The sequence below is a fragment of the Pleurodeles waltl genome, chromosome 6 (assembly GCF_031143425.1).
Source record: "Pleurodeles waltl isolate 20211129_DDA chromosome 6, aPleWal1.hap1.20221129, whole genome shotgun sequence".
In the NCBI taxonomy this organism is placed as follows: domain Eukaryota; kingdom Metazoa; phylum Chordata; class Amphibia; order Caudata; family Salamandridae; genus Pleurodeles; species Pleurodeles waltl.
In genome coordinates this window covers 1,668,770,598-1,668,785,751 of record NC_090445.1, presented here as the reverse complement: position 1 = coordinate 1,668,785,751, position 15,154 = coordinate 1,668,770,598, and the positions used below count along the sequence as shown (strand labels likewise).

At 43.3% G+C, this 15,154-nt stretch overlaps 1 protein-coding gene across 1 annotated transcript in view; it reads right to left on the bottom strand.

Annotated features, from left to right (window-relative positions):
- Positions 1-7,624: 7,624 nt before the first annotated feature.
- Positions 7,625-15,154, bottom strand: part of B3GALT9 (beta-1,3-galactosyltransferase 9) — a 72,415-nt gene continuing 64,885 nt past the window's right edge. The window contains exon 2 of the mRNA XM_069242308.1: positions 7,625-9,530. Within this exon, the coding sequence (XP_069098409.1) occupies positions 8,421-9,530 (1,110 nt within the window). The 3' untranslated portion in view covers positions 7,625-8,420. The remainder of the gene's footprint in view (positions 9,531-15,154) is intronic.

Here is a 15,154-nt window from a genome sequence, read left to right as displayed (position 1 = left end):
AGCTACTTATGTGGGTGTCACAACCAGAGCTGCAGGCCCACTACTAGCATATGATTTACAGGCCCTGGCACCTCTACTGCACCTTACTAGGGACTTACTAGTAAATCGAATGTGCCAATCATGGATAAACCAATCAACCATACAATTTACACAGAGAGCATACGCACTTTAGCACTGGTTAGCAGTGGTAAAGTGTTCAGAGTTCAAACGCCAACAGCAACAGGTCAGAAAAAATAGGAGGCAGGAGGCAAAAATATTGGGGATGACCCTGCATAAGCAAAAAAGTCGAACAGTGCCAAATTTTATTTTTTTATTTTATTACTTTGATGTTGCCTATGCTATACCAGTTGTCTGCACAGGTCACATTCCACATGTTATCAGTTACTGTCTTCTGCCAATGTTGTTGTGAATTCCTTTTGGAGTGTTCTTTGTTTACTGTTTGACTGCTGGTAGTTCACAGTATCAAATACTGCGTCCATTTGAAACTGTTCTGTATTAATTTATTGAAAGCTTCAATAATATACATGTGAATTCAAAAGAGAACGTTTCTTCAGAACACGTTTATTATGGACTCTGTTTAACCAATAGTGTTTTAATAGATTTTTCCCAGGAAAGTGCTTCATTTTCAGGACTTGTAACACTTGATTTTTAGTTCTTTCTTTCTTTCTTTTTTTGTTTGTTTCTTCTTTTTCTTTCTTTTTTCCTTCTTTCCTTCTTTTTATCCTGTTTTTTCATTCTTTCATTTCTTCCTTTCGTTTTCTTTCATTCATACTTTCTTTTTCCTTTTTCTTTCTTTCTTGATTTCCTTTCTTTGTTCTTTCCTTTCATTTTTTCATTCTGTCTTTCTTGTTTTCTTTTTACTTTCATTTCTTCTTTCATGCTTTCTTTTTTGCCTTCCTTCTTTCCTTACTTCTTCCTTCATCCTTATTTCTTTCTTGCTTTCATTCTTAGTTGCCTTCGTTCCTACCTTCTTTCTTGCTTTCATTTCTTGTTTCTTTAATTCTTTCTTTCTTGCTTTCATTGTCTCTCTTTTGCAATCTGGTTTGTTCTTTCTTTTTCTTTCTTTCTCTCTTGTTTTTATTCCTTATTTCCTTCTTTCTTGCTTTCATTCCTTCTTTCATTGTTTCTTGCTCACTGTCTTTCTATCATTATTGCTTGCTGTCCATGCCAGATTTTTAGCATATCCACATTTAGAAAAATGTAGATTTCTGAAACATCTTTTTTCTAAATGTGGATATGCTAAAAATCTGGCATGGACCCGGCTCTCCAGGACCGACTTTGCAGAACCCTGGCCTGGTGCATCATGCCATGAGGAGGAGGAGGGACTCAATGTTTCTGTGTAACAATTGAATTTAAGTAAACAGCATAGCCATATCCGGGATGAGCTCTCCACAACAACTCCCTTCTCCTGGGCACACCTCACGCTATTGCTCATGAACCAAAACTCTGCTACAGTGCCTCATCGCACATAGGCACTATCTTCAAGGTAATATGTGGCAATTGTGTTTTAGAGCAGCGATGTGGACACCATCACTAAAATGCATTACAGTAATATGTGTGATGTGGCTGGGTTGCACTATGAACTGTGTGGCTTCTATTTGCAGTTAACCTCCTATCTTGGCTTGAATTAACCATTTGCAAGCCTCGGTTTAGATAATCAGAAGTGCTTTACCTTCCATCTAGAGTGTTTTCAGGTGACCTAGGGCCTTATGTACAAATCATTTTTACAGTCAAAAATGGCCTGACTTGCAGAATCCAAACACAAAAGTGCTTTTACATATGTATAAATCACAGACTATGATTCGGTAATATGTTACTGAATCACAATTTGTGTTTGTGATGCGGTACTTGGAAGAGGCATGTTAAAGATGTCCCTTCAAAATAAAGAATTGCAGTGGTATGTATGAATGTTTTGTGACCGAATTACAGTCACAAAACATTAATTTTGGAGGTGGTAACCATTTTTAAATGGGAAGGGCTGGGACTCCTTCCTCTGTGTGAATATTGACACAAATATTTTTAAGAGCAGGCAACAGTCCCACCTCTGCTCACTCTTAAAAACTGAAGTTTAAAAGTTTAATTTTCTTTTTTTTTAAGCACATTCCATAGTCCTATAAAGATTGCTTTGTAAAAAAAAAAACAGTCACAGACATGGTGGTCTGGTCACCCCAACAGACCACCATTCCTGTCATGGCTGCTGTTCCTAATGGGTCGCAAATTGCAGCCTACCGCATTGATATTCATGAGGTAGGTCTAATTGCAAACCTATTGGGAATCACTATTTTATACATTTAAAATGTTTATTTTTTACATTAGTAATTGCAGTTTCCTAATTGCGATTAGGAAATTGCAATTCCCATTTTGTGTACGAATGGCCCCAAATTCTTCTTATCTTGAGCAATTCGACTTCTGCGTCAGGTTTCCAAATGCATTAATTACTACTGCTTTGTTAGGTATTAATCTGTTAAATAAAAGTGCATTTTTATTCTTCTGTGGTAACCTTGCCTACTTACCAGTGTTTAACTTGTAGAAGAGTGAGTGCCGGTGCCCAAACTGCAGCCCAGAAGTCCACGTTATGCGCTAATAAATGTCAGCGCACTGAATACCAAGGCTACTCAGTCTTCATTCCACCTCATGCCCTTATCTCACTCTTGATGGTCCTTGCTTTCGCCCCTTATGACGGTTTCTGTGTCTTTCTCTTCCTCCATCTTACCCATTTGTGGGGTTTTCCCTCTTTTGCTGTCCAGAAATGTCCAATCGGCCAAAATAAATTCCAGTCCTCAAACATGAGTGCTGATGGCCCCCACTGGCTCTAATAAGGCCCTGCTATTTGCTTTGTTTACAGTTTGTTGAGTTTTTTCATTCGCCCTACTGAGTGTCAATCCTCGTATTTCCTTTATGCAAGAGACTGGGGAGACCATCCTGAATAGGGATAAATAATATTCAATGTTTAAAATGCTCAGTCTTGCTCATGAATCATTAAGTGCTTGGTGTAAAAAGTGTTATGGCTCAATTTGATGGGTGTTGTTTGCGCAATCACCGCCAATCACTCCTCCTATAGCGGGAGACTTTTAGGTAAACACAAAGGGGGTCATTATGAACCGCGGTGAAAAGACCGCCACCGTCATTGCGGGCTGAACCGCCATATAATGAACACATGGAGGGCCGCCATAGGCGGTCCTCCTCCACTGCCAGGCTGCCTCCGACAGGCAGCCTGACGGTGGAAGGAATCATTATCCGACAGGGCAGCGCTGCTGCCCCTCGGATAATGATCCCTACTGCCCCCAGCCTTTCCTTGGCGGGTTCGTCCACTTAATCTCATCTTGGCTGTGATCACTGAAATGGCAAAGAGTGTTGAATATTCTATTGAGTCATTCAAATCACACAGTAAGGATAACATTTGAAACCATGTCAGTGGCTTAGTGAGCCTCTGTATCAAATAAAAGAGAGTTTCAAACAATTTGCACTGAAAAGAATAAAACAAGACTACTTCTGACTACAGACACAGATGTTCTAACTCTAGTTCAAGAAATCAGAGTGTAAACCTATTGGAAAAGGATGTTTTAAATGTTACAATGTCTGTCATTTTGCTAATCTGTATTTTAGCAAAAGGGTCTCGACGGCTTATGGGGGGGGTGCTTCAAAAGAGAATTCCATTTTGAATATTAGTAAAAGTCTTTTTGAGAGTGGCATGCAAAAGACATTACGCCTTTACGTGCTATTGATGAAACAATTATGGATGTTCTTGCAAATTCTGGGTCACCAATCACTATAACATCACATAACTACTTGTATGAGCTTTAATAGCATTCCAATAGTTTTACAGAGAAGGCACATTTTAAGAAAAATGTATGTGCTCAAACATGGCAAATATGTCCTTGGTAGGTATAATCAGGGTAAATTCAGCGATAGAAGTGAGCCTGGCTCAGCTGCTCCAGTATACTGTTTGTGTATTGGAGAACTTAGAGTGCTTGAGTGAACAGTATTCTCAACAAGTACAGCTTATGGGTAGACTTCATTTCTGCTTTAATCAAAGGCTGTAACCCATTAAGTCAAAGACATAATTCATAAAGGAAACCATTGTTGTTTGAAGTAATCTATTTGTAAAATAATTTATGTTTACTGGTCCAAGTTCTTCACTTACCGTATGTGTAATCTGATGTTTCTGGTGAAGTTAAACTTGCAATAAGTGATGAGGATTGGGAACTTGGTATGTGCAGGAACAACAGTTACAGGAAAGTAAGAATGTTTTGAGGTAGGTTGGCCAAGTGAAAGATTTCTGATTCCTGAGCTATGCAATTTCTGGATAATGAGAAAGGAGCTGTCTGTGGGACTGGCTTACACTTCCCAGCTATCTCCGAGACTGTATCATTAAGACAGCACACAAAAGACATTGATGAGAAGCATCAACAAAAAAAAAGTTCAAATGATGGACTGGCGGCAGTTTATTAACAACTGTGGTGTAGATTTTGTCAAATATTGTGCATGTTGTAAGAAGGTTGGTAAAATTAGTAAAGAATATATGCATCAAACTGAACAAAGAATGTTTGCCTCGGAGGGCATCACAACAAGTTGCTCTGGACTCTTTATGCTATTTGAGTCTCTTACTAGAGATACAAATAGGTTCTGGTCGTTGTGGATTACTTTTCTAGGAGAGTTAACTTTAAATGTTTGTAGAGCCTTTCTACTGTTAAGTTAATAGATTTTTTGGGGATGTGTTCTTCAGAGAAGGTTTCACTCTTTCGTGTACCACTGACAATGGTGTACGACTTAATTCTTTTAAAATTAAACAATTTTTAGAAACAAGAAATAGCATGCATAAAACATCCCATTGTAGAAACAAGAGAGAGCATGAATAAAACAATTCTGTTGTCCTCACCAGATATTATTGGTTTGGTGAAAAGACTTAATAGTGTGGACTTTGTTCAACTTGCTTTGTCCTCCAGCTTGGGCAATGAAGAAGAATTGAGAAACAAAGGGGCATATTTAAGAGCCCTTGCACCACTTAAGCACTGCCTAAGCGTAATCTGTTTTATGTTAAGGCGGCGCTAAGGTGGCCTTTTCCCCATGCCATATTTACAAAGTGGCGCGATGCATGCATTGCGCCACTTTGTAACCCGTTGCGCCACATTTTACCTGCACCAGGCATAATGTATGCAAGGGGGGGCGTTCCCCCATTAGGAGGCCTGAAAAAATGGCACAGTGAAATTTAAAAGATTTCACTGCGCCTTTTTTTCTGTCATTTTTAACGCCTGCTCATAGCAGGCATTAAAATGACACACCCATTTAAATCAATGGGCCTCCTTGCACTTTGCTACACTAGCGTCAACATTTTTGATGCTAGTAAATTTTGATGCTATTGTTCTACCGCCATGGTACACTGTATCTTAAATACGGCACACACATGGTGGCATTAGGGGTGAGGGGCGCAAGAAGAGTGCATTGAATGCAGCACCACTTTTCTTAAAATCGGCCCAAAGTTTGGTCATATCGTCGATTGCCAAAAAGTATCAGAGTCGTTCCTCCTTTCAGACTTCTTCGTGGTTGAAGAGCAATGAATCACCTTAGTCGAGGGCATTTGAGCAAGGAAAGGGGTAACGTACTCCACTGCGTGAGCTGTAAAACCAAGCCAGGAGTAGTATAGAACCAAAACAAGGCAAACTGAGGAACATATTTGTTCTGAAATGTGGTGAAGCAAAAAGGAAAAGAACAGTGAAACTGGAAGATTTTGTCACAACCCCACGTGGATCAAGAAGGTTTGAAATGTTCTTTTGTCAAAACAATCAGAAATGCAGGTCGAACTTTAGATATGCTGGAAATGGATCAAAGTGGAGATTAAATAGAGTTGTTAAAGCTGAAGATTGAAAAACGGAATATAATTAAATTAGGTTGATTGTGATTTCCATTTTCTACATGTAAGTCTGTTCAGGAGAGGGTCAGTGAAGAAGTCTTCATTGACAGAGAAGAGTCTAACGCAAGGACAACCAGAGAGCTCAGTCTCTGGCAATATTTTTTTTCATCCTGGGGATTCTACAATGACAATGTTTTGCTTGGAAAAAAGTTAGAAGTTTTTTTTACGACAAACATTTGACCATTAAAGTTAAAAGATTTTGTTTAAAGTTCAGTTTTTTAAGTACTTCTATTCTCTTCCTCTTTTTTCTGGGTGAAGTAATGGGTAACTGATTATAGTCATTAAAAGGGGCTCATTCTGAGTCCGGCGGGCGGCGGGTGCCGCCCGCCGGGCGGAAACCACCGAAAGACCGCACCGCGGTCAATAGACCACGGGGGTCATTTTGACTTTCCCGCTGGGCCGGCGGGCGATCGCCAGAAGATCGCCCGCCGGCCCAGCGGGAAAGCCCCTGCAACGAGGAAGCCGGCTCCGAATGGAGCCGGCGGAGTTGCAGGGGTGCGACGGGTGCAGTAGCTCCCGTCGCGATTTTCACTGTCTGCATAGCAGACAGTGAAAATCTTTGTGGGGCCCCCAGGGACCCCACGACACCCGTTCCCGCCATCCTGTTCCTGGCGGGTTTTACCGCCAGGAACAGGATGGCGGGAAGGGGGTCGGAATCCCCATGGCGGAGGATTCTCTGTCCCAGGGGGAATCTGGCGGGAAACCGCCGGATCCTCTTTTCTGACCGCAGTAGAATGGGCACTGAAGCACCGCCAGCCTGTTGGCGGTGCTTCCGTTGCCCGTGACCCTGGCGGTTTAGGACCGCCAGGGTCAGAATGAGGGCCTAAGTTTGCTTTTGCATATATATTTTTTAAAAGGTGTGAAGTTGTGTTGTACTTTTATTTGCCATCAGCATCCTTATGGGTCACTGTGGCTAAAGGACATTCGCAATTATGATACCACAGCACCGCTTGTTGATACATTTGGTGGGTTGGCAAGTATTTGAATCAGTTATGGTGTAACTCAGGTGCTGAGACATAGTTAATGTGAGCTTTTTACTAATGTGAGAAGTGGTTCCATCTTCTCTACCACAAAAATTTCTTGGCAGCTTTAGTATAGACTTAAAGCTCGCCAAAGCGGGCTATACTGCCTGTTAAAGGCCACCTCCTGCGTTAAAGGCTTGAGCTGAAGGTGAGGCCCTTTAACAAGGGAGCTGGACTTTAATTGTCAGTATAGCCCAGCTATGAAGGGCTCTAAGGCTATTAGAACATTCCAAAACTAGATGGCAGAATGTTCTAATGAAACAAACCCCTCACTGGCCCTGTGAGGCCTTTGTTAACAGCTGTTGCTGTGAACAAAGAACATTGGAATGTTGAGGCTCCAGACATTTACCAGCCATTAGAAGCCCGGAGCACTCCATTGTCTCCAATGGAGCTCCAAACATTCCAATGTTTTAGTAGATATGGCCTTTTACCTTTACAGGAAACATTGACTTTATGTTAACTTTTACTCACCTGAAAATTACTTTATCCTCTTCCTGTCTCACCACAAATTGTGGTACTATAGCACGCAAGCATGGATTTGCAAAGGTATAAATTATGGAGGGACACGTGGTGTACTCTTGAAATAAAGGCCCTTTGATAAAATGGCTCCAAGTGAGATTATTCTTTTTATTTTTATTTCAACAAGGGTGGGTAAAATATAACACTTTATTAAAGAAAAGCAGTGCTTTGAAACAAACCTCCCTGCATAACACCTCTTTTCTTTTATCTCTTCTCTGCCTTCTCTTTCGTGGGGGTTGCTGACCTTGGAGTCCTGTGCTCTTCCCTGCACCCTGCCCCCCATTCCCACCTTGTTCACTTCTCCTAGGGCCAATGAAGACACCCCATGTCACTCTGATCACATAAGAGCCTCCCATACTCTGGTTTCCCTGCGCTTACCTCAGTTCTTCTTAAACTATAATAAGCGAAATGGCAACAGTGGAATATTAATAATAATACTGTAAATTGTGACCATTTCTGTAGTACACACTAGAAGATGAAGTGCCTCTTAGCAGTAAGGACAGGTGTTATTACCAGTATTAATGACATTCACTTGAAAAACTGGGAAGTGTGAAAAGCTTAGTCATTCCACCATAATGCCTACTTATGACCTTGAGGCTTAGGATGAAAGCACTCCACAAGAATGCAAATACTAATGTTCTCATTCGAAGACCTTTTGCACAGCATGTCCACTATCCCAAGCACCTATCCTGTTCTGTACTGAAAATTAACCATGTAAATTAGGCAAATGCGCGCTTGTATCAGGGACTCATTGAAAGAATTACCACATATTAGCAATACTTTCAAATCATATGGTCAGTTCATTTTCCTAAGCTTGATAAGTTCTTTGAATCATTCTTTGAAACCTTTTCATCCTGAATGTGCCCATCTTCCTCTCTTCACTGAAAGAACACGCCTCTGCAAGAACGAACAATGAAAATGCTAGAAATGTGGGTAGAGTGCAAGGCCAACTACTGAGAAGTGAAGCCTTACTTTGTGAAAGAAGAGAGATCCTTTCTGATGTTGTCCAGGTTCAAATGTTTGATCTTGTCCAGGTAGGTCCAGACTTTGCAAGACACCAGTCCATAGTAGGTCTCCAGCAGAGAGCAGTCATTGCCTTTGTCCAGATCCCTCCACTCTGCTGCGGGTCTCTCCTCTTTTGTATTAGCCGACGTGAAGATGAACCTGTAGCAGCAGCGGTTGTACTGGATGTGCTTCCGTCCTGAGAACCTGGAGCTGTGGATGGGCACAATGCCCACTCTTTTAGCACACATGCCCACAAACACATCAGGGGGCACCTGGGTGGGAACATCTTCCGATGCAACGTAGACCTTTCGAGCCACATCCTGGGAGATGATAAAAGCAGCCCCGCTGCAGTAGTCAGGATAGTACTTTTCTGGGAAGAGGCTGAAGGGGACAAAGTCAGGTCTCTCTGGGCTTCGGACAGGGGTCTCTTGATGAATGACTCTTCCAATGTAGATGTCTTCAGGGTGTGTCCTCAGGTGTATAAGGTAGTCAACAATGCTCATGAGGTTGACAAACATGTCTTCTTCTACTTTTAGGAGAAACCTTGTGTTGGGGCAAAAGGTGACCATCCACTGCATCGACATGATTAGCTTCAGGGTCTGATACTGAATAGAATCCTCAAAACTTCCTTGAATTATATCTCCGTGCTCTTCTGATTCCTTAATGATTTCTAATTGGACTGTTTCAGATTTGGGTTTTCCCAAAGCAAACAGAGTTAAGACTGTATAACCCTTGACTTGGGTCACATTAGCCCATGTCTGTCTAATAAGATCCCGCTTGGTCTTGTTCTCTGGGCTACTGGAGATGATTAATAGCAGCAGAATGTCTTTGTGTGAACATGCTTCTGAGTCACTGATTACATAGGACCTTGAGATGTTGTCTTTCATAGGCACCAAATCTAATTTTCGGGCTTTTTCTCGCAGTTCCAGAACACTGGCATCGCTATAAGTAACCGGCAGAGATTGCATGAAGTATTCTTCAATGAAGTCCGCACCAAAAAGCAAAGCATGGAACAAGATGATGTTAAAGATAATAAAACACCACTGGTGCGTGCGAAATCTGCAGAGTGCCACCTGGAAAAGAAAAAAACAATGAGTTTGATTGAGAAGTTGTGGTTACCTAACACAGAGTTTGTTCAATGACTAGGCTTATCAACCCACTGAATAGTTAAATCCAGTCCCGCTTTCAGGATCACCACCAAGACAATATTTGTTAAATTTACATTTTCAGATTGTTGAGAATGTACCATTAGGTCAGTTAATAAAAAAGTGAAATTAGATTGATTCACAATCTTTATTATTGATTAGGTTGGTCACAAATTGTGTTGTTATGCGGTTCCTACGAATTAAGTAGGACAGCGTATTAGGTCAACATGAACTTCAGGAAGTAGGGACTGAGTCCATCTATACTATCAGGAAATGTTGACACCATTCCTAGCTAGCTCACAGCGCTCCATCTGAACCCCTAACCAGTGTACCTGGTGGTAACAGCACACTCGAACATGACCACACTTATTACCAAGGAATTTGTGGAAACAGATCTAATCTTTCCTTGTTAATTTGCATGCCCAAGGTAAACACAAGAAAGATACGAAATGGATTTTCAAACATTTATTGAAACAATCATATTCTTGCATATCAAGAATGAGCTGTGAGTATTAGGCAAGTTAAACAAAGCAATGTAACCAGCATTATGAGAATGACGAAAAAGATAAACAATTCAACCATGGTTATGTTACTATGTTGTTACTATGTTGTTACACTCCAACCTACTTCAATCTACACTATCGAGAGCATAGTGGGAGTACCCTCTGCCAGATCCATAGGGATAGCTTAACCCCCTATACCTGGGTATGATGTGCCAGAAAGCCGGTCTAATGTAGAGTAGGCTACAGCCTTTGCAGGATGAAGGTCAGAGTCAGCAGTGCTGCATCTCAGTCACAGTGCACCACATTCCAGGATTATATCAGCATTAGTGCTCTTCTACCGAATGTAGCACAGAGGCAGTTTATTTAATCAAATCACTGTTCATATCATACTGTGTCAAAGGAGCAGAGCTGATGCGATGGTTCATTTGTAGCCTCAGAGCTGTTGCCAACTGACAACAGAATACAAGGGCATTGCTTTCCATGCGCCTAACCTTGGACAGAGTGTACGACAACGCTTACAAGGAATTAACTCCATGTACAGTGTCTTCTCAGTACATTACAGCATAAATTTAGAATATGTAAAAAGTCATCTTCAGAAAAGATGTCTGTAAGGAAATGCCTTCCTTGGCATGGTTACCCCCTGCCTTTTTGCCTTTTGTTGATGCCAGTTATGATTGAAAGTGTGCTGGGACCCTGCTAACCAGGCCCCGGCACCAGTCTTCTTTCACCAAAATGGACCTTTGTTCCCTCAATTGGCACAGCCCTGGCACACAGATACGTCCCTTGTAACTGGTACCCCTGGTACCAAGGGCCCTGTTGCCAGGGAAGGTCTCTAAGGGCTGCAGCATGTCTTATGCCACCCTGGGGACCTCTCACTCAGCACATGCACACTGCCTCACAGCTTGTGTGTGATGGTGGGGAGAAAATAACTAAGTCGACATGGCACTCCCCTCAGAATGCCATGCCCACCTCACACTGCCTGTGGCATAGGTAAGTCACTCCTCTAGCAGGCCTTACAGCCCTAAGGCAGGGTGCACTATACCACAGGTGAGGGCATATGTGCATGAGCACTATGCCCCTACAGTGTCCAAGCAAAACCTTAGACATTGTAAGTGCAGGATAGCCATAAAGAGTATATAGTCTGGGAGTTTGTCAAACACGAACTCCACCGTTCCATAATGGCTACACTGAAATCTGGGAAGTTTGGTATCAAACTTCTCAGCACAATAAATGCACACTGATGCCAGTGTGGGATTTATTGTAAAATGCACCCAGAGGGCATCTTAGAGATGCCCCCTGAATACCAGTCCGACTCCTAGTGCTAGGCTGACCAGTTTCTGCCAGCCTGCCACAACCAGACAAGTTTCTGGCCACATGGGGAGAGTGCCTTTGTCACTCTGTGGCCAAGGAACAAAGCCTGTACTGGGTGGAGGTGCTTCTCACCTCCCCCTGCAGGAACTGTAACACCTGGTGGTGAGCCTCAAAGGCTCATGCCTTTTGTTACAGCACCCCAGGGCATCCCAGCTAGTGGAGATGCCCGCCCCTCCGGCCACTGCCCCCACTTTTGGTGATAATGAGAAAAACAAGGAGGAGTCAACCAACAGTCAGGACAGCCCTTAAGGTGTCCTGAGATGAGGTGACCCCTGCCTTTAGGAATCCTCCATCTTGAGTTTGGAGGATTCCCCCAATAGGATTAGGGATGTGTCCCCCTCCCCTCAGGGAGGAGGCACAAAGAGTGTGTAGCCACCCTCCAGGACAGTAGCCATTGGCTACTGCCCTTCTGACATAAACACACCCCTAAATTTAGTATTTAGAGGCGACCCAGAACCCAGGAAATCAGATTCCTGCAACCTACACAAAGAAGAAGGACTGCTGACCTGAAAGCCCTGCAGAGATGACGGAGTCGACAGCTGACTTGGCCCCAGCCCTACCGGCCTGTCTCCCGACTCAAAGAACCTGCACACCGATGCATCCGACAGGGACCAGCGACCTCTGAGGACTCAGAGGACTGGCCTGAACCCGAAGTACCAAGAAACTCCAGAGAACAGCGGCACGGTTCAACAACAGCAACATCTTTGCAACAAAGAAGCAACTTTTAAAGAACTCACTCTTCCCGCCGGAAGCGTGAGACTTCACACTCTGCACCCGACGCTCCCGGCTCGAGCTCCAGAGAACTAACACCGCAGAGAGGACTCCCAGGCGACTGCAACTTCGTGAGTAACCTGAGGCGACCCCCCTGCACCCCTACAGCGACGCCTGCAGAGAGGATCCAGAGGCTCCCCCTGACCGCGACTACCTAGTAACAAAGAACCTGACACCTGGACCAAGAACTGCAGGATCGAAAGGAACCAACCTCCAGTGCAGGAGTGACCAGCAGGCGGCCCTCTTCCTAGCCCAGTCAGTGGCTGGCCCGAGAATCCCCACCCTGTGCCCTGCCTGCATCGCCTAAGTGACCCCCTGGTCACTCCATTGCTTTTTATAGCAAACCCGATGCCAACTTTGTACACTGCACCCGTCCGCCCCTGTGCCGCTGAGTGTGTGTTTTGTGTGCCTGTTTATGTCCCCCACAGTGCTCTACAAAAAAACCCTGGTCTGCTCCCCGAGGACGCAGGTACTTACCTGCCAGCAAACAGGAACTGGAGCACCCCTGTTCTCCATAGGCGCCTGTGTGTTTTGGGCCCTCCTTTGACCTCTGCACCTGACCGGCCCTGTGTTGCTGGTGTGGTGACTTTGGGGTTGCCTTGAACTCCCAATGGTGGGCTGTCTATGCCCAGGAGACTGACTGTGTAAGTGGTTTACTTACCTGCAAAAACTAACCAAACTTACCTCCCCCAGGAACTGTTGATTTTTGCAGTGTCCACTCTTAAAATAGCTTATTGCCACTTTAACATATACTGTGTGTACTACTGCTTCAATTCAAAGTTCCTTACTTACCTGTGTGGAGTACCTTGCATTTTATGTATTTACTTCAAATCTTGAATCTTGTGGTTCCAAAATAAATTAAGAAAAGATATTTTTCTATATAAAAAATATTGGCCTGGACTTAAGTCTGTGAGTGTATGTTCCTCATTTATTGCCTGTGTGTGTACAACAAATGCTTAACACTACCCACTGATAAACCTACTGCTCGACCACACTACCACAAAATAGAGCATTAGAATTATCTAATTTTGCCACTGTCAGCCTCTAAGGGGAACCCTTGGACTCTGTGCACACTATCTCTCACTTTGAGATAGTATATACAGAGCCGACTTCCTACAATGTCAAGCTAAAATGTGCCCAGGCCCTAATGTGCTTCACCACAGTATATCAATCCCATTAGCCACAATCACATACTGAACCGGTATTGATTCAGAATCCCATTTTAGCAGTTTGAAAAATGTTTATAACTCCTAAAATGGGATCAGTACCTAGGAAAAACCATTTTAAAAGTCACAAATGCCTAATCAGACTATTTAAGACTGTTAAAATGTTTAATGCACCTGGGCCAGAGGTTTCTGCATACATGTATTTCTCAAATATAAAATGAAAAGTGCATCATGTTTTCAATTTCTTGGCTCATGCATCTTTTCTAGTAAATTATTCAGCGGAAACAACAGGGAACCATGTATTGTGGACCAATGATCCCAAAAGGAAGTTCTTTTTGTCAGAACTATGGTTTAGAAGGTGAGATACTACGTTAGAAAAACTTCATGAAGAATATGATCTAAATATGTAAGTTAATTAATGCACTATGGGGCATATTTATACTCTGTTTGCGCCGGAATTGCGTCGTTTTTTTCGACGCAATTCCGACGCAAAACTAACTCCATATTTATACTTTGGCGTTAGACGCGTCTACCGCCAAAGTCCATGGAGTTTGCGTCATTTTTTAGCGTGGACACCTACTTTGCGTTAATGATATGCAAGGTAGGGGTTCCCGTCTAAAAAATTGACTCCGAGGCATGTGCGCCGTATTTACACTCCCCGGCAAAATTCACGCCCGGGAGTGGGCGGGTCAAAAAAAATGACGTACGGCCGCTTTTGCGCCGTTTTTTAGCGCCTGGTCAGGGCAGGCGTTAAGGGACCTGTGGGCTCGGAAGGAGCCCAGAGGTGCCCTCCCATGCCCCCAGGGACCCCCCTGTCACCCTTGCCCACCCCAGGAGGACGCCTAAGGATGGAGGGACCCGTCCCAGGGACATTAAGGTAAGTTCAGGTAAGTGTTTTTTTTTGTTTTTTTTTGTGGCATAGGGGGGCCTGATTTGTGCCCCCCTACATGCCACTATGCCCAATGACCATGCCCAGGGGACAGAAGTCCCCTGGGCATGGCCATTGGGCAAGGGGGCATGACTCCTGTCTTTCGTAAGACAGGAGTAATTTCTATGGGGGTTGGGAGTCGAAAAAAATGGCGCAAATCGGGTTGAGGCGAAAAATTTGCCTCAGCCTGACTTGCCCCATTTTTTGGCGCCCAAGCTCCATATCCCTCTACGCCGGCGCTGCCTGGTGTACGTCGTTTTTTTTCACGCACACCAGGCAGCGCCGGCGGCTAACGCCGGCTAACGTCATTGAATAAATACGGCGCCCGCATGGCGCTTCAGAATGGCGTTAGCCGGCGCTAATTTTTTTGACGCAAAACTGCGTTAGCGCAGTTTTGCGTCAAAAAGTATAAATATGGCCCTAAGTATGTTTTATCCAAATCAACGCAGAAATGCACATTGACCTACGACTTAAGTAGCAACAATATCCTTTATACTGTGTTTTCAAAACCAAATGTGAAAAGAGAGATATGAATATACTTTGACAACAAAAATGCTTTTGCATCCAAGGACAGAGACTTTAAAAAAAGGCGGATCACAGAGTTGTAAGCTACACATTTCCACAAGTTATGTCATTGAAACGCAGCACAAGAAAAATGATTGTGAATCTTGGTAGGCAGTATTAGAATTCTTTCATTGTCACATACAAAAAGGTTTTAAAGGAAAGAACATTGCAATGCAAACTCTTTTGTGTTTGTGAAAAAAACTGTATGCTGTCAATGGAAACGTCAAGGGTATGAACTGTGAACTGATG